General features: G+C 33.1%; 2 protein-coding genes and 1 long non-coding RNA gene across 5 annotated transcripts; 2 read left to right on the top strand and 1 right to left on the bottom strand.

The window, feature by feature from the left end:
• Positions 1-5,307: 5,307 nt before the first annotated feature.
• On the top strand, positions 5,308-16,841 carry LOC150038832 (uncharacterized). The gene is made up of 2 exons (XR_016530876.1): positions 5,308-5,446; positions 16,023-16,841. It is a non-coding gene; the product is annotated as an uncharacterized LOC150038832 (long non-coding RNA).
• LOC120081465 (uncharacterized) lies at positions 5,443-17,057 on the top strand. Of its 2 annotated transcripts, none has more exons than XM_090315824.1 (2): positions 5,443-11,852; positions 16,061-17,057. In XM_090315824.1, the coding sequence occupies exon 1, from the start codon at positions 6,793-6,795 to the stop codon at positions 7,522-7,524; it is 732 nt and encodes a 243-aa protein (XP_090171950.1). In that variant the 5' UTR covers positions 5,443-6,792; the 3' UTR covers positions 7,525-11,852; positions 16,061-17,057. The 2 variants fall into 2 exon arrangements, with proteins under 2 accessions (XP_090171950.1, XP_090171949.1); XM_090315823.1 differs by lacking the exon at positions 16,061-17,057 and adding an exon at positions 13,048-13,652.
• On the bottom strand, positions 12,796-16,206 carry LOC120081458 (ATP-dependent 6-phosphofructokinase 3-like). Of its 2 annotated transcripts, none has more exons than XM_090315819.1 (13): positions 16,067-16,206; positions 15,748-15,789; positions 15,609-15,648; positions 15,470-15,532; positions 15,224-15,361; positions 14,984-15,142; positions 14,821-14,874; positions 14,657-14,725; positions 14,441-14,570; positions 14,084-14,349; positions 13,894-13,942; positions 13,644-13,798; positions 12,796-13,511 (listed from the first exon to the last, which is right to left on the bottom strand). In XM_090315819.1, exons 2-13 carry the CDS (start codon positions 15,759-15,761, stop codon positions 13,311-13,313), a joined length of 1,338 nt encoding a protein of 445 aa, XP_090171945.1. In that variant the 5' UTR covers positions 15,762-15,789; positions 16,067-16,206; the 3' UTR covers positions 12,796-13,310. The 2 variants fall into 2 exon arrangements, with proteins under 2 accessions (XP_090171945.1, XP_090171942.1); XM_090315816.1 differs by having other exon boundaries at positions 15,743-15,789; positions 16,067-16,200.
• Positions 17,058-19,964: the final 2,907 nt, after the last annotated feature.

Below are 19,964 nucleotides of genomic sequence, written 5' to 3' on the forward strand. Positions count from 1 at the left end.
AACTATCTGACATGTAGATATTTTTTCATCAACCTTTTTTAAACTCTTTTTAAAATGTTTCTATAGATCCGATATCAACATTTTTATTATATCGTAAAAAAAATTAATAAAATTTTAAAACATACACAATAAAATGCCACTAGTATATATATAATATAAATAATTAACAGGTTGATTAACTTGTTTAAAAATATAAAATATTTATCATTAATTAATTAATTTTATAATTATTCTAGAATATTGGTCGACTTTTTACACATCTAGTCTTCATCCAAAATTCTTAAGGATTTATAAATAATAGTTTGGTAATAATTTTGAAATATTTATTAAAGGTGAAAGATAATATTGTGTCACTTTTGAAATTACATAAACATTTTTTTTCATCAAATGTGGGCAGTTCTTGCCATCTACCCTACTATAATATTTTGGAATTTTGTATATATGACCTAAAAATTTATAGAAAAATGAAATTACTTTTTTTTAAAGCAAAACTTTCTAGCATTTTTTTTTTTTGGCATTGTCCAATTATTTTATTTTATTTGCTTTTATATTTCTTGTCATGTGTTTTATCTCTCGTTCCTTCATGCGTCTATATTATCACTCATTTTTTAGTTTCTCTCCACTTTAACGATCTATTTGAAACTAATTTAAGTACACTCATTTCAAATCATTCTCGCTTCCAAAGAGGAAAAAAAATTTAAAATCTTTTCTCGGGTTTAAAAGTAATTTCTTGAACATAACTACGCTAATGAAATTGACATAATTGTCAGAAGCAGCACAAAAAGGTTTTAATCTTTCACAAATAGCATATTTTTTTGGCCAACTGTGTTTAATTGCACGTCCTAGTACTATCTCAAAAGGATCGATACTGAAATTAAAATAAAACTTTTATAAGTGGCACATTTGAACCATCAATGTTATGTTTGGTGAAAATCTCGCCTAGAATAATAATAAAGGATGATGAGGATCAAGATAAGATTTATGGAATAAACGTTTTTGAGATTTACTAATTGAATACTAGTGTGTTGTACGTATTGTATAAAGTTTAAAAAAAAACTTAATTATATAAATTTAATAATATAACTTTAATCTATGAATAAGAGAGTTTTATTTTTTAGGTAAAAACATTTATAAAAATTTAATAGTTATTTTAGTTAAGTATAAATATGTATGATAAAAAAAAAAATATAAATTAAACATGTATAAAAAATATGAACTAAAATATTATGTACTACCTTTTTTAAAAAAAAATTGTGATAATTATCATCATATTATTAAAAAAAAACTATTTTATTTTAATCAAATGATTTTATTATCTTCCTGATTTCGAACATCAATATGAACAAAAAATTATTATTCTTATTATTATTTTTAAATTCATGCTTAGTTGGTTAAAAATGTACTCGATAAATGTATTTTATATGCTTTTATACTTTTTTTTTAAAAAAATTGTGATAATTGTCTCTTAATTAATTTTTTTTTTATATTTTTAATTTTGATGGTTTGCTTATCTTCTCAATTTCAAACTTTGATCTAAATCAAGATTTTCTTTTTAATTTAGTGATAATCCTTTATTATTTCTTATTGGATAATTTGATTACCTTCATACTTTTAAACTTTAAATTGAATCAAAATAATAATTAAAAAAATCGTGAAAATAATTGCTTATTTAGTTCTTTTTAATGATTTGATTATCTTGTTAATTTCAAACTTTGATTTAAATCAAGTTTTTTTTTTTAAAAAAAAATCATGATAATTTTTTTCTTATTTAATAAAAAAACATTTTTTTATTGGATGATTTGATTAGCTTCCTAATTCTAAACTTTAAATTACACTAATTTTTTTTTTTTTTGGATTGGTTGATTTGATTATTTTCTTTATTTTATACTTTAATTTAAACCAAAGTATTATTCTTTTCTTTGTATCTTATCTATGTTCAAAATTTTTAATTTATTTGGATGATGTGATTATCTTTTTAATTTCAAGTTTTAATTAAAATAAAATAGAGAAAAATATATTTTTGGTCTTTATGTTTTTAGTCTAGTTTCTATTTAGTCTCTAAGTTTCAAAATGTTACACATTTAGTCCTTAAGTTTTGAGTTTGGTTTCAATTTAGTCTTTAAATTTCAAAATGCTACAATTTGACCTTTGACATTTGAGTTTTAGTTCAGTTTGATCCATATATCTCAAAATTTATATTTTTAACCTCAATCTAATACTAAATTTTTGTCTTTTAAGTTAATTTAGGTTAATAAATTAAAAATCATTAAAAAATATTGTAATTAATTAAATTTTACTATTTTTATCACTTTAAGTTTAAAATTTTAGTTAATAAATATTTTAAATTAATTAATAGAAAGTGACGTCAATTATTAAAAGTGAGTATTTAATGAAAAATCTTGAAACAAGATCAAATTGAAACAAAAAATAAAATCAAAGATAAAATTGTAACATTTTGAAACTTAGGAACTAAATTGAAAATGAAAGTCAAAACTTAAAAACTAAATGTATAACATTTTAAAACTTAAAGACCAAATAAAAACTAAAGCCAAAACCTAGAGATCATTATTTCCAATAAAAAATTATTATTTTCTATTTTTTATAATATTTCATAATGATTCTTTCTCAAAAATTAATTAAAATAAAATATCATTATTTTTTTTTTTTATAAAATTTCATAATGATTCTTTCTACAACTTGATTTTATTATCTCCTAATTTTGAAATCTTAAAAACTTAACCTCTTTTGATCTGCAAGATTTTCTTCTTGATTTTAAACTTTATTTAAGAAATTAATGAATTGGTGTGTAAAAAGTTACAACAAATTTGATTAGAGAGAGAGAAAAAAAACAAAAGCATATAAAAATTAGTAAAATTTATTATAAACCTCTAAATTCATTGGTGCACATTTACAAAAAATTAAAAAATGAAAAAAAAACTATAAAAGCATAAAGACAAATACTCTTTTCTCTGTCACTTTGTCGACCTCTAAATTACTTGAAGTTTGAGAAATTTCTTGAACCTCAAAACTAGATTTTTTTTACCTTCTTCAATATGCGAGAATTAGTAAGTGATTCTGTGTGTATTGAAAAAAACTACAAAAGCATATAAAATAGTCACATTAGATCACTCAATATGTTTTTACAAAATTGAAAAGTTAAAAAATATTGCAAAAGGACATATTAAAAAAAAAGTGATATCTTCTTAGAGAAGATAGAAGAGATAATTGAAACTAAGAAATTGAATGAAAAGAAACGTTGGAAAAAATGTTGCTATTAACAAAATTAAAAAAAATAACTACAACAAAATTTCAATATATATATATTAAAAAAAAAAACAAAGAAGTTAGAGAGTCTGGATAAAAAAAAATTAAAAGAAAAATAAAAGAAATAGAGAGGAGATACATGATGGAAGATGAGATGTTGAATTTAGCTGTTTATATAGAAAATTTAGATATCAAATCATAGTTTTATTATTTTTTTTTTTTATAAAAAAAATCATTTATTTAATGTGAAATGGAGATCTTTAGAGGATAAAAGGTTTTTTTTTTTTTTTTTTTTATAATTTTTTTCCCTTTATTTAAGGTGAAATAGATATTAAAGGTAAAATATGATTTTTTTTAGAAAAAAGATTTTCATAAATAAGAGAGTTGAGGATAAAATATGATTTAAAAAATAAATCTTTTATTTAACATGAAATAGATGTGATTTTTTTTTTCCAGAAAATTCTTGAACAAGAGACTGAAGTAGAGATTATTAGAGATAAAATGTGATTTTTTTTTAATGATTTAAATATAAAATAACATTAAGACATCTTTGTGACTATCAATTAAAAGGGACAAAAGGAAAAATTTGTACAGATTGGTTAACAACTAATCATTAAAGCCAGGAGTATAATAGTCATATGCTTAAAAATGAGGGACAAAGTAAGAATGTAAAGATTCTCCCCATTTAACCTCTTTTATATATATATGTAGTAGAGATTATTTTGATTGTCTAGGTGAGATTTGGAAGTTTTTTTTAGAGATTTTATGAGTTTTTGAGTTTTTTTTTTTTTTTTTTTTTTTTTTTTTTTTTTTTTTTTTTTTTTTTTTTTTTTTTTTTTTTTTTTTTTCTCGAAAGGTAGATATTCTTTCTCAAACTTATATATATATAGTGTCAACAATTAGAGACCAAATTAGGGGGAAAAAAAAAGAAAAAGAAAAAGAAAAAGAAAAAGAAAAAAAACCATCTATCAAAATTGTAAAAAATAACACTCAAAGTTTTCCATCTTTTCACATATAGCATCCTTTTCCACCTGTTATTTAATGATTGTATAAGTTAACCAATATTGACACCAAAACAAAAACCAAATACTATGTAGGTAACTCTTTTCAAATTTTCTATTCCTAATCCAAATCCCCAATTCATTCTTTGGATCCAACCTGACTTGGATTCCACTTAACAATTGACAAAAAAAAAAAAAAAGTGTTATTCTTGAAAAGTGGAAAACTTTGAGCTATTTCTAACAATTCCTCTCATCTCTCCTAGGAGGAAAATTGACTAGAATGCAAGCATAATTGACGAAAAATTTCACTTCTTTTTTCTCTCCATTTTCATTCAATATCCATAGTAATCCTAACCGAGATTCTACTTAAAAACCCAAAAAGTTGTTAATTCAAATATTAAGTTTATATTTTTGACTTTATTGACTCGATAAGAATATATTGGGATGTAGAGAGACGAATTATCTAAATAATTGGCAACAAAAGGATGCTATTTGTAAATTTTCAAATATTTACTCTAATTTCTATTTCTACAATTATATGAATTTTCAAATTTCTAAATGAATTTATCAATTATAATTTTTCATATGGATCTCGAGTGCATTGTAAATTATAAATTTTGTAAAAGATGCAAATAAAAGGTTAAGATTTGAGAAAATATAAAGAATGTTAGTGTTAATCTGTGATTCCATATATATAAAATTTTATATTTTGTATGAGATACTTCAAATCGAGTTAGATTTGATATAAAATTTGAAAAGATTAGATCATATTTTGAAAAATGGGTAGAATCGATGTTAAGTGGTCGAAACTTCATCAAAAAATCCAAAACCATGGTTAGGAAAAGTGAATTTTTTTCGTAAATCTTGGGTCGATCTCGGATGAACCAATAAAAACTATTGTAAGAATTTAAAAAAAAAAAGTGAAAATGTGAGGAGGTTATGTCTGATCATTGATTCTCTCTCACCATTTCTCCGCGTCATCTCATGTAAAACCGCTTTCTCGTGGAGACCTTTCTCATAGCTCATCTCCTGCAGCTGGCTTCTAAATCCCAATTCTTCCATGCCGGTCATTCCAACTGCGTTCAATTATCCATTATGGGCCTCCATTCTCCGTACGTGTCTGGATCTTTCTGGTCTCGAAAGGTTCTCTAGTTTTTGTTCGTTGGTGATCCTCGTGTTATGTAAGAGTACATTTTTGTTGCAGTCATTCTCTTCATAGTTATTATCTAGTTTGTAATTCTGCTTTTCGGATATTGTGACAAATTGCACATTTGAATCGAAGTTGCTTCAATTTTAGCTTAAGGATGCGGCGAAGGTGAATCCGTACCCCTTGTTTATGTCTCTGGTTCAGAGGGTTTAGCCTCTTAACACTTCATGATGGTCGATGTCCATGGTTTTCTTTGAAAATTCACTTTAACAATTTGACATATTTTCCTGCTTTCCCCCCTCCCCACCACTTGCTATAGACTTGAAACCTGAAATTTTCTGGTATAGGATATGGTAATTTGGGTCCATTGTTCATATTGTATCTAGATTAATTATGCCATCATTGACCTTGGAACGTAGTTTGTTTTTCAAGTTCAGATTCAATATTTTGGAAACGCACGTTGACGAAAAAAGGTAAAGGAGGAGGACAGCAAAAGAATCTCCATTGACATCCTATTATGTAGACCAACATTTTTTTCTCTCCCTTGTATGCTAATACATCCATTTGACTGTTAGCAGAGTACCGAGTAATTTGGTAATTGAGCAGACTGATTGAAAATTGATCAACGACTTCTTCTGCCTTTGCCTACCTCAATTTTCTATTTAACTTCGACTATAGTTTATCTATACTTGTTTTGATTTTTATTCCTTCAAACATGAAGTCTACGTAGTAGGTTTATCTCTAATTTAGACCTTAAATTGAGCGACTTTGATAAATCATAAGGGATGAGTGGTACATGATTGCACATATACCTGCTAATCAATGGAGGACGTGCAAGTAATAAGTTATTTTCCTCCTTATTCCATGATTTACTTGAGAACATTCACCCTCGCCCCTAGAGATTTGGGATTGATTCTAATTAAAAAAGTTTATTAGTAACTGCTGAAAGTGCTGGAGGGATTAGACTGTCAGAAAGATTATTCTTCCAAATATGTGGACTTAAGGATATTAAGGATGCCAACACATAAAGTCTTGCTTATCTACCAAAAGAATAGGACTTACCAAAGGAATAGGTTGGTTACCACCAAATCTCTAACCATTTGTATTTGTTGAGTTATTTTTGCATTCCCAAATTAGGGATTCCATATTGTATAAATACATCACTTATGTACATTTCAAATACAAGAAATCATAAAGGAAAACTTGGCTTGCCACTGTCGTTTACCGCTTATCTCTTGAAGTTGTCATCTACCTCCTGCAGATGTTATCGTCTACCTCCTGCAGACGTTATCGTTTACCTTGTCTAAGTGCTGTCGTCCGCAGTGTGAGTCAAGCCATATCCTTCAACCTCTCATTTCTAATTTGGTATCAAAGCAAATAATGATCAACGTCAATCAAGGAAACCTGGGAGCCACCCTCGGCAAAACCAACTTCAGCGGCCCACCCTTCAACCAACTCCTCGATCAGATAACCTCCATTAAACTTGATCATAGAAATTTCCTCCTATGGAAAAACTTAGCGCTTCCAATCCTTCGAAGTTATCGACTTGAAGGACACCTGACCAGACAAAAAGTTTGTCCCCCATTGTTTTTGCAATCTGCAGTCGGTGAGAGCATATCGATTGGATTGACTGGAGTAGGAGCTGCTCCGCGCAGCACAGAAGGAAGTTCCGGCAGTGGTGCTTTCAGCTCGTCGACAGCACTTGAGGTAAATCCTCAATATGAAGCGTGGATGGCTGTAGATCAACTTCTCCTTGACTGGTTGTATAACTCCATGACACCAGAGGTTGCCATTCAAGTGATGGGATATGAATGTGCAAAGGATCTAGGGACCAACATTCAACAACTCTTTGGTGTTCAATCCAGGGCTGAAGAAGATTATCTGAGACATGTGTTTCAAACAACCAGAAAAGGTAATTTGAAAATGGAGGAGTACCTTCGAACTATGAAAATGAATGCTAACAATCTCGAGCAAGCTGGTAGTCCTGTGCCACCAAGAGCTCTTGTTTCACAGGTACTACTAGGACTTGATGAAGAATACAATGTCATCGTGGCCACGATCCAAGGGAGAGTGGACATGTCGTGGCTTGATATGCAGTTAGAACTTCACTAGATGTCGTGGCTTGATATGCAGTTAGAACTTCACTAGCATGTCAACCAAAAAAACAAGTCCAATAGCAGCAATCAGTCTACTGGGAGAGGATAACAAGGTGGTGGTGGCCATGATAGAGGTCGAGGCAGGGGAAGAAACAACAACAAACCTATGTGTTAAGTCTGTGGGAAGGTGGGACACATAGCGTTCTACTGCTTCAACAGGTATAACAGAGATTTTATTCCTAATTTTCCTCAAAACAAGGGACAACCCTTCCCCAACAACCAGACCAAAAACACACAACCTCACCCAACAGCCCTAGCCACTGCTTATGGGAGTAACCCTTTCTGACAAGACAAGAAAACATGACTGATGCAAATTGGTATGCTGACAGTGGTGCCTCCAATCATGTTACCTCAGACTTCAACAATCTTGGCAATCTGACTGAATACTCAGGTACTGAAGCAGTCACTATAGCTAATGGTAATACTTTAGAAATTTCTCATGTTGGAACTGCATGTCTGTCTAGTGATACCTGCAATTTGAAACTGAATGATATGTTATGTGTGCCTGCCATAGCAAAAAAATTTTGTCAGTATATCTAAGCTAACAAAAGACAATAACGTGTTTATTAAATTTCACACGGATTACTGTCTTGTTAAGGACAAGGGTACGGGACAAACAGTAATGAAGGGAATGCTTAAAGATGGACGGTATCAGTTAGAGGGTGCAGAAATCAACTCGAAGTCAGTAGGAAACAGAGTACCATCGCAACCAGTGCACAAGAATAAAGATCTATCTGCTCTTAGCATATCTTTGAAGCATAGGGTGTCTAAGATTACATGGCATAGAAGGCTTGGCCATCCTTCGTAAAAAACACTAGAGTTTATTATCAAAAGCTGTAATCTCCCTATGTTATCTAATGAAGAGCTTAACTTTTGTGATTCTTGTAGCTATGGAAAATCATATTCTTTAGCCTTCCCTAACTCTAACTCAAGAGCATCTGCAACCTTTGAACTTATACACTCTGATTTGTGGGGTTCAGCTCCTCTCTTGTCAACAGATGGGCACAAATATTATGCTATCTTTGTTGATGATCACAGTAGGTACACATGGATCTATCCTCTGAGGTTAAAAAGTGAAACACTGGCAGCTTTTCAACACTTTCTCACCATGGTACAAACTCAGTTCAATACACTGATCAAGTCCCTACAGTCGGATAATGGCAGAGAATTTGTCAAGATACACAAAGTCTGTCATCAGCTTGGCATTGCTTCCAGATACACCTGTCCATATACGTCAGCATAAAATGGAAGGGCTGAGAGGAAGCACAGACACATAGTTGAGACGGGGCTAACCCTACTAGCCCAAGCACATCTTCCTTTACATCATTGGTGGGATGCATTCTTATACTCAACTCTGCTGATTAATGGCCTTCCTACCTCTGTCCTAAATGGACAGTCTCCAATGGAAGTGATGTTCAAAAAGAAGCTTAGGTTCGAGGAGCTTCGAATATTTGGGTGTGCATGTTTCCCCTACTTGAGACCGTACAATTCACATAAGTTGAGCTATCGCACAGAGAAGTGCATCTATCTCGGTCCGGCTGTGAATCACAAAGGCTACAAATGCCTCAACCCCAGTGGCAGGCTATTCATCTCTCGGCATGTTATGTTTGATGAAACGGACTTTCCTTGTTAGGTGTCTCCTTCAGCTTGCAGACCAGCCAAGCAAGCAGTTGCCGTCCACCTGGTTTCCTGGTTGCCTCTCAGTCAGGTCACACCGCACAGTGACTCCATGCCCTCTACGTCCACAACCTCACTCTCACCAACTGTCAGAACAACCCACACCTAATCACCAGCTAATACCTCTACAGACAGCCCAGCCTTCCCACCTCCTTCCTCTGATCGTCTACCCACCGATTGTGTACCCGATGATTGTTTACCCTCTTCGTCTAGTGACTAGCCCACTGATCGTCTACCCACCAGTTGCTTACCCAGCAATCGCTCACCCAACAATCGTTCACTTATCGATAATTTACCCAGCGATCGTTTACCTACCACCCACTTACCCACCGATCGTGTACCCTCCGATTGTTTATCACCTGACTCGCCATTGCCTACCGCCCAACCCATCGATAGTTCACCTTCATTGACCCCTGCCCAGTCTTCACCCGATACTGTCCCACACCTTGTGCCCATGTTTACTCATCCTATGATTACCCAAGGAAAGGCAGGCATCTTCAAACCCAGAATACTGTCCTCCCAAACCCAAAAAGATTGGTCCCTAACCGAACCTACCCGAGTCAGTGATGCGCTCAAAACCACGTAGTGGAACAAAGCAATGAGTAATGAATTTCAAGCACTAATGAACAACCAGACTTGGACTTTGGTTCCCCCGTCACCGTCAATGAACGTTGTTGGCAATAAATGGGTATTTAGAATCAAACGGAGTCTTAATGGCTCCATTCTACGCTACAAGACACGCCTCGTAGCAAAAGGCTTCCATCAAAACCTGGGCATCGATTTCTTTGAGACATTTAGTCTAGTGGTCAAGGCATCCACCATCCGGATCGTCATTAGCCTTGTGGTATCCAAAGGGTGGTAGCTGAGACAGTTAGATTTCAGCAACGCCTTCCTTAATGGCGTCCTCAATGAAAAAGTTTACATGCACTAACCACAGGGATTTGTTGATCCTCAACTACCAAATCATGTCTGTCGCTACACAAGGCCATATATGGCCTCAAATAAGTGCCAAGGGCCTGGAACAACACACTGAAAATAGCACTATGTAGTTGGGGCTTTCAGAATGCTAAGTCTGATACATCTTTTTTCATATATCGGAGCACTTCTGCCTTGATACTCTTACTAGTATATGTTGATGATGTAATTATCACTGGCACCAATCAGCAGGCAATCAACAAGCTTGTAACAGCCTTGAACTCCAAATTTGCTCTAAAAGATCTTGGCCACCTCTATTACTTCCTTGGAGTCCAACTGCACAATGTCCCTAATGGAGTTCTACTGAATTAGGAAAAGTATGTCGAGGACCTACTTCACTGCCTTGACCTTAGAGATCTAAAACCGGCACCCTCTCCAAGTGTTCTAAACAAGCAACTCTCTATCTCCGATGACACTCCTCTTGACAATCCCTATATCTATCGAAGCACGATTGGCGCCTCCAGTACTTAACCACCACGAGACCTGACATTACATATGCGATTAATCATCTAAGCTAGTACTTAAAGCAACCTACGGACATTCACTGGCAAGCGGTGAAGAGAGTTCTAAGATATGTAAGTAGCACTCGACACTTTGGCCTCTATATTCAACATGATTCCGACCTCTCTGTTTCGGCCTTCTCCGATGTCGATTGGGCAGCCAACATAGACGATCGAAAATCAGTTGCTGCTTATTGCATCTTCCTTGGAGGTAATCTTGTCTCTTGGTCCTCAAAGAAACAATCGATTGTCGCCCGATCCAGCACAGAGTCTGAATATAGAGCGCTCACTCATGCCTCTGCAGAAATCATCTAGGTGTAACAACTACTGTCTGAGATTGGTGTCAAACATAAGTCGGCTCCAGTCCTGTGGTATGATAACCTCAGCGCCGGTGCTCTAACCGTCAATCCGGTGTTTCATGCGCGGACCAAGCACATTGAGATCGACATTCACTTCGTTTGTGATCAAGTCCTCCATGGTCAGCTTGATGTTCGTTATGTCCCATCCTCCGACCAAATCGCTGACTGCCTCACCAAGCCCTTAACACACTCACAGTTCTTCCACCTTCGATCCAAACTCGGTGTAGTAGAACTACTCTCTCGTTTGAGGGGGGATGTTAAGGATATTAAGGATGCCAACACATAAAGTCTTACCTATCTACCAAAAGAATAGGACTTACCAAAGGAATAGGTTGGTTACCACCAAATCTCTAACCATTTGTATTTGTTGAGTTATTTTTGCATTCCCAAATTAGGGATTCCATATTGTATAAATACATCACCTATGTATATTTCAAATACAAGAAATCATAAAGGAAAACTTGGCTTGCCACTGTTGTTTATCGCCTATCTCTTGAAGTTGTCGTCTACCTCCCGCAGATGTTATCGTCTACCTCCACAAACACTATCGTTTACCTTGTCTAAGTTCTGTCGTCTGCAGCATGAGTCAAGTCATATCCTTCAACCTCTCATTTCTAACTCTAAGTGAAACTTTTTTATGCTGATCAACTTCTTCAGCATAACTATACACTGGATTCAGAACCGGGAGATTTAGAACTTCAATGCCTGACAGGAAAAGAAATGATATCGGCCCTGCTGCGTTTTTCAAAGAAGCCGGCATCTTCATTCTATTGGTAAGTAAATCAATCCATCAATCAATATGTTTTCTGTTGTTTGGATCAAGTCAGTTCTGTGTTTGACAGGGAAAATTTTCTGTATTTTATGACCACTATTTGTTTTTTTTCCCTTAACTTTTCAAATCTTGAACTTGATATTTTATAAGCTATGACATTTCTTAACCCTATAATTAGTGGGAACAAAGTTGTCATATGTCCTTGAGAGGTTCGAGAGTATGAGTCATCAGTCAGCTTTAATCATTCCTTCCATTTTTCTTTCCCCTTCGTATGGGAGTTTTTCCTTTTGTTTCATTCTTGTCCTTAAGATGCTTAAACTTTCGTGGAGATTGATTTTTTTTCCTTTTCTTTTTGGGAGAGTTAAACCATGTGTTAGAGTGAAAATTCAAATTTTTGACTTTTTGGTAAGGTGATAATGTCTTAAGATGTAGATTATGCTTAGGTTGACAATTTTCATGGAGTTATTTTGACCAATCATAATGTCGTACCAATGGAAGCTTATGTATATGGGTGTAAGTATGGAATAAACATAAGGAAATGGGATGCTTTTTGCTTAAAATTATTTATGGGTTTTAAATCATACCATAAATACCCTGTCACCTTTTTTTTAAAAAAGGTAGACAAACTATTTTGATGCTTAGGTTTGACCTTGTCACTTATGCTGTCAAATCAGTACAAAAAAAACTCTGAAATGGCAAAACTTCTACTTAATATTGCACCCCATCTCAGTTTATCTTCTTATATATACTTTATTTATAAAAGTTAATAATAACTAAAAAAAAGTAAAAAATTAATGTCACATCAACTTAAAAATAATTAAAAATGGTAGTACTTCAATAAAACACAATTATGAAGTTTAAGTTCATATGTTGGAGTATCGAGTTGAATCATGCAGATTGGAATTAGAAAAGCTATATTTCAAATGCAAAGTTGTAAGATGGAGTTTCTTGATAAATGTACAAACTTTAATAGTATTTATTATTAAAGTTGAGTTATTTAACACCGACTTATGAAGTTGGTAGACCAAACACCCTAAGTATTTTACTCAATGGAAATGATTCTAGTTTTTTTCTTGTTTACAAGCGTTGAACTGAACTTCTGGCTGCCCCATTGGTTGTGAGCTTGGAGTGGTAGAAGGTTAGAGAGATCCTTTGTATTGGATTTGATCAACTCTCGTTGTTTCTTTTCTTGACAGCATGACAGAAGGATTGACCACTTTATTACAGAACATGAAATATGGAACAAGCCGAATTTCAGAAGGGTAAATGATACACGACTTTATTTTCCATCTCGGCATTCCAAAAAACTTGGCTGATGGATAGTTAGATGATATAAGTCTCAATCTATAGAATAGCTCAGTTCATCTCTTGGACGTACATAATAGCGATTTCCAGATACTTATTTAGCAGCTTTAGCAGCCTTAGCTAACCTGTGTGAGGTAATGCCTCCATCACTTGACTATTTTAACTTCTCTACATTGTTCTCTTCTACATGGTTCTCTTTTCTACAACTGCTTACCAATTGGATCGGAAGATTTTTGTCATTCTGCTCATCACTGACATGTTTAGGGTGCAAGAAACTTGGTTGATTGGTGGAAGACAATAGCCTTGCCCACATCCTGTCGGTAATCACTACTTTGTTTTGTCTCTCAATTATCCGCTGCAAATGTAGGAGTAACATAAGATTGGTCTATAATATTCAGGTATTAGACCTCTTTCCATATTGATAGACGAACAATTGACTTTAAGCAACTATAGCAGACAAAGTAAAAGTTTATAATATTGAGCGTACATGAAATGGTATGTAAGCATGTCTTCCATTTACTGGGCCTACTGTAAATCCAGTATATCCTGCCATTGCGCCGTGAATGGCACTATGAGCAAGAAGGGTGCAGAAGATGTTATCTGATGCAATACTAGGAACTGCTCGAATCATATACGTAGGATCTACAAAAGAAAAAATAAAAAAAAAAATTTACATTGAGTAATATGTTCATGTGTTTAAGAAAAAATGCATGAAAGAAAAGGATAACCCAGGCTACCTATGTATTTGAGATTTATTACAATCTTCCTCTTTTCTTTGAAGTAGTCCTAGATCAACCAAAACCCATAGTTAATCTCTATAAGTAATATGCAAGCAAATATTATATATATATATATATACACATATATGTTTTGTCTGTTTTTCTTTAGAATCAAGGAACGTTTGATATAAAGTTGAGGTGGACAAACTTTGATCTGTTGGGATATCCATAAACCAACATCTTGGTGTAGCTTATTTCCTGAAGCATCTTGTTGATCTACTTTATGTATGCTTTTAGACATAAGCTCTTGTCCTGCCCCTTCAGCTATCACTATAACCATGTGACCTTGTTCTTTTATGCAACGCTCAATATATTCAAATAGGCCTCCCTCCCCTTCAAGATAAAAGGGTGACTCTGGTATCAAGCAACAATCAACATCTCTACTTGCGAGAGTTGCATACATTGCAATAAACCCTATATGATTCAAGATGAAAAAAAGATTTGTTAAGAACATTTTTGGTCACAAATTCACACCCCAACTAGCCATCAAGTGATAAAATCTTACCACTATTGCGACCCATCAATTTGACCAAACCTATACCATTCTCATTACTTTCCGATTCAACATGGGCAGCACTAATGGCACGCTGAGCTTCTTCAACGGCAGTGTCAAAACCAAATGACTTATCAATGACCTAAAAGACGAGGAGTGGTGGAAAAGTTTAAATATGGACTTGATGGTTCATGCATCAACGTTAATCAACAAGTTCACTAATATTACAGGAATGTCATTATCAATAGTCTTCGGAATTCCAGCTACTGCAACTTTGAGGCCACGCCTTCTAATTTCCTGTAGAAATGAAAACCATAATTTATATGAGATCCAAGCTCATCAATCTTTAGAAATTCTACCCATCTGCAAATAACTAAACCAATGTGCATTACTTCAAAAATGGCAGCAGCTCCTTTCTGAGTTCCATCCCCCCCAAGTACATAAACCTGAAAACCAAAATTTAGAGTTCAAGAGACTTCAAACCATTATTTATGAACTTGTCATAAACTTTCGAGCATGGATTAAGGAATCTTTGAATTATTGATTGCTTCAAACCTGATTGATGCCCCTGTGCTGGATGCTGTCAACAATCTTGGAGGTATTGTGACCACCTCTTGACGTCCCAAGGATGGTGCCTCCACGTTTATGGATGTTGTTCACCGACTTGGGCGTTAACGAAATTGTATTCCTTGCATAGAAACCTTTGTACCCTCCCTATATGTTAGGTAAATAATTGGCCTTATTAGTGATATTGTTGAATGGCGATTAAGGATAGTGAAAAGAGGATATAATCACCTCAATTCCAACAACTTTGTGGACGCCATACATATGGTATAATCCACATACTATTTCTCTAATCACTGTATTAAGACCAGGGCACAATCCACCACAAGTTACAATACATGCATGAACTTCATCGGATTCAAAAAACACCTGAAAAGTTTTGGAGTTTCATTAAAATCCAAGGAAACTAAAGCAATGATGGCAAAACACTTGTATGGAAAAGAAAAAAGAAAAAGAAAAAAAGAAATATTTACTAACCTTTTGACGAGGTCCAGCACGTCGAAAATGTGTCCCTCTCGGACTGTTATGATGGACAACAACCTATTTTCAAAACAAAACCTTAGAAAAATCAGAATAACTGAATCCCAACCTCATGAAGTAGAACTTGATCACTTACATTTTGAGCAACAGCATCATCCACGTTAACAAAATATTGCCTGGTAAAAATTCAATTCTCATTAGAATTTGGATGGATGTCATTCCCAAATAAGATTCAAGATTGTGTATCGACCGAACACCGAAAGAACATACTTAACCGCAGAATAGGCATGATTATCTTGTAAAGGATTTGGATGCGCCTGTAAACAAACGGACAAATTTTCATTCTTCATACGTCCATAAAAATTATAAGTGGGAAGGTAGAGGGAAACAACAAAAACATAAAACATATACACTCACAATCAAAGCAGAGTTGATATTCAAGTGAAATTTAACTTTTTGTCCATGATCTTGTGGATTACTAGCTATTTTAAGTACTTTAATCATTGAATTTAATTCCAAAGATAGTAACAATAAATTTTTCCTGACATAGCTCAAACTCGTTAAAACATTATAATAAACTTTTGCAAGAGTTACCGGAAGGCCAGGGAGATAATCAGTCAAGTGAGGGACATCTTCAAGAACATAATGGAAGTCGCCACCGGTCAAGATTTCGGACGCGGAATCTCCTGGAGCATCCCTACCATTTCCACCATTACGATCCATCGGAGATGATCCGCCGTTGTGAAAGCGTGAGTGGTGATGGGAGGCAGGCGCCTAGAAGTCAATAGAGCGGGAGCCGAGGGAAGTGGAAGAAACAGGGAAGCTAGAAACGGAAGAGTCCATGGAAATTGAAGAAGGTCAAAGAGGAAGAAAGAAGAGAAGGCATATTTGAAGATGACGACGGTGGTGGGGCTGACTGATAAACGGCAACGTCAGATGGTGGTGACTTTTATGAAGAACGTATTGGTGGTGAGTTATATTGAATTGGAAAATAGTTATAAAAAGGGTAGAGGTGGCTTCTAGAGGATTGGTGAGAAAGACATGAAAAAGAAGAAAAGTCTGAAAGAGATTGAAAAGGAATATTCTTGAATCTCCCATGGTTCTCATATTCGTGCAGCCTGTGATTTTGCTACCTACAGTTCACGGATTATAAGGGAACCTCTATGGGCTAATTTGTCAAACTTCTTTAGAAGGAAACTTCAATTAAAACTAGAATTAAGCACAAGGAGAAAGAGAAAGAAGGGTTGACTTTACTACTCATATTTCTCAAATTGAAATATAGGTAACTATTTGGTTTGGAATTTGCTTAGGAGACGTGAGCTTCAATAATGGAATATATATATATACAGGGAAGTAGATATTTGTTTAATTTGTTCATCATAGCTATGATAATAATCATCATTGATCTAATGGTAAAAATAAACTTGATGGAAACAAGTTTAAGTCCTGGTAGCCTCCTATGAAGCTTTAATTTCCTACCGGTTGATTCAATGTATAACATTTATTATAAGATTTTTCTTGCTCAGTATAGTTAGATTCTACGGATAACATTTATTGCTAGATCAATATATATATATTTTGGAAACTAGCATTAGTTTTTAAGGTGGAGACTCAAATGTTTGAGAAAATCATTGATGCCTTCGATGATAAACTATATCAAGTTGATAGTTGATAATTTTTCAATAAGAACTTAGTTATAAATATTTTAGAAGATGAAGGCTCAAAGTTTTGTATGAAAAAAATAGTATGTTGAGTTATATTTATCTTAAATGTTAAGAACATTATATTTAAAGGAGTGACACCAAAGGGCATGCTTGTCCTTTGGCATGTTTCATGTTTGTTGAAGGAATGACGAAGTTGAGTGTGAGTTCGTTTGTCACACATGATATATTATATAGTATGATAAAAACAAACACACCCCTATATTGTAATTTATTGTTTTTTAATTGTAAAACAATTGTCTTAAATAAAGAAGTTCTCATAATATTTTATATGTATATTTTAAGTATGTGACAAAAGTCTGTCAAAATTATTTGATTGCTAAATTAAAATAATAATAAATAAATAAAGGTCCAAATAAAAGTGTTGGTCTGTTGGATGATGGGTAAATAAAGGTGAGAAGTTTTTTTAAAGGAAAAAAAAGGTATATTTAAAAAAATAATAATAATAAAGGGCGAATGAATGGAAAAAATAATGAGAATATGTACATATATTTTTTATAATAAGTAAAATAATTCACTAAATCATGGTTAAAGGTCAAAACCACTACAAAATAGCACTGGTTCTCGATAATGGGCAATTCATTAGAATATGAGCAACAAAGTTTCTACCTGTTTCCAAAAAAAAAAAAAAAAAAAAAAAAGGTTTTTACCCCTACGAATAACGATGATTCAAAATGAATTAAAGGAAATGGAAATCAAAATGAATAAAAGGAAATGGAAATGGATTTGATCGGTGAATCACTTCGTTTTTTTTCCCATTGAATATGTATGAGGTTCATTTTTGGCCAACCCGTTAAAAAACTACCAACTTATTATAAATATATTAAATTAGGTGTAATGTGATGTCCATTGTTAGTATCCATTGGCCAAGTGTCATTATTTATTACCTGTGTTGTCTATATGTCTCAACGTTACACACTACCTCCTACTTATCAAATTACCTATAATAAATAGTGACATTTGATGGTTTTGGACACACACATTGGGCAAAAGTCCATGAAAATTGGAAAAAAATGAGAATTTAGATAAATTTATTATTTTATATTTTGTTTATTTATATATTTTGTTTAATTTATTTTAATATTTATTTATTTTATAATTATATAATATTTTCTTCATGTTCATGTTCTCGTTGTGCTCCTCAAATTCACAAGCTCCTATTGTTTTTCCCGCTAAAGGTAGGTCCTAAAGGTATGTCGGTTTTTCCCTCTATGTTATAATTAATAAATTTAACATTATTTTGTATATTTAATATTTATTAGATTTTTAATATAAATATATTATTTTATGATAGTGTTGTAATGATAAATCTTACAAAATTAGAATTTGTCGCCCTTGATATTAATGACAATAATTATTTTTCATGGATGCTTGAAGCCGAAATCCACCTGGATGCTATGAATATTGGAGAAACTATTAAGAAGGAAATACGACATTCAGTCAGGACAAAGCAAGTTATGATTTTCCTTCGTCATCATCTCCACGAGGGATTGAAAATGGACTATCTTATAATAAAAGATCCTCGTATCTTGTGGAAAAATTTGAAAGAGAGGTATGATCATAAAAAATAAAAATAAAAAGTTATTTTTCCTAAAGCTCGTTATGAGTAGATGCACTTGAGGCTACAAGTTTTAAATCAGTAAGTGATTACAACTCCGCATTATTCAAAAACAGTTCGAAATTATTGTTATGTGGAGAGAAAATTACTGATGCTGATATGTTAGAGAAGACATCTTCTATATTTCATGTCTCGAATATACTCCTACAGCAGCAATATCGAGAGAAAGATTTTAAACAGTATTCTGAACTAATTTCATGTTTTCTCGTAGCCAACAAAATAACGGATTATTAATGAAAAATCATGAATTCCGACCAACGGAACAACACCATTCCCTAAAGAGAATGTTGTGAATGTTGATAATCATGGTCGAGGTCGTGGTCGCGGTCAAGGTTGTGATCATGGCAGAGGAAGAAATAATTATTATTTTCGTGGTGGTTCTAATCATTCAATTTCAAAAGAACCACACAAAATGATGATCACAAAAGAAAAACTCCACAAGATAAGAGTTCAAAAAGTGTTGAAAATAAATGCTTCCGATACGAAATGACTGGGCATTAATCACATATATGTCGTACGTCAAAACACTTAGTTGATCTTTGTCGAGCATCCCTGAAGGAAAAAGAGAAAAATGTGGAAACAAATTTTACATACCAGAATAATGACATATTTGACCCATCCTATATGAAAAATTTGGATATTGCGGACTTCTTTGAATCTCATGAAGAGAAAATCAATAGAATTGATGGAACATCTAGTGTTTCCTTTGACTTTGAAAATATCTAGATTTAATGTTGTTTTTTTCATCTCCATGTTTTTTCCCTCTTAGTAGATGTTAACCTTTATATATTCTAAATGTTGTTTTTCTTATTGTAATTATTTTCTTTTAATGAAGAAACCTAAATCATTTTCATATGTTGGGTGACTAAAAAATGAGTAAAGAAGATTTGTCTGACAAACAATGCAACCACACATATAATACTTACAAGTAGAAAATATTTTTCCAAACATACAATGCTGGAAGTAAAAGTCCATACAATATCAGGTTCTGCAAACCTAATTGAAGGGTTTGTAAAAACAAATATTATTTTACCTAAAAGAACAAAATTTACAATTGGCAATGCATTGTTCTCTAGTCAATAAAAAAAAATACTTAGTTTTAAAGATATATGTTGCAATGGTTATCATATTAAGACTTATAGAAAGAATGATA

Source organism: Benincasa hispida, chromosome 1, assembly GCF_027475165.1.
Source record: "Benincasa hispida cultivar pf3 chromosome 1, pf3_genome.v1.1, whole genome shotgun sequence".
Lineage (NCBI taxonomy): Eukaryota > Viridiplantae > Streptophyta > Magnoliopsida > Cucurbitales > Cucurbitaceae > Benincasa > Benincasa hispida.

What these genes read in the sequence shown, in the direction of transcription:
- LOC120081458 (XM_090315816.1), bottom strand. Translation starts at nt 16,195, where the DNA reads ATGGATCGTAATGGTGGAAATGGTAGGGATGCTCCAGGAGATTCCGCG. An exon ending in AGCACAGGGGCATCAATCAG is followed by an intron (nt 14,875 to 14,983) that starts GTTTGAAGCAAT and finishes TTTGGTTTTCAG; the next exon opens with GTTTATGTACTTGGGGGGGA. An exon ending in AATAAATCTCAAATACATAG is followed by an intron (nt 13,799 to 13,893) that starts GTAGCCTGGGTT and finishes TTTCTTTTGTAG; the next exon opens with ATCCTACGTATATGATTCGA.
- LOC120081465 (XM_090315824.1), top strand. Translation starts at nt 6,793, where the DNA reads ATGATCAACGTCAATCAAGGAAACCTGGGAGCCACCCTCGGCAAAACC.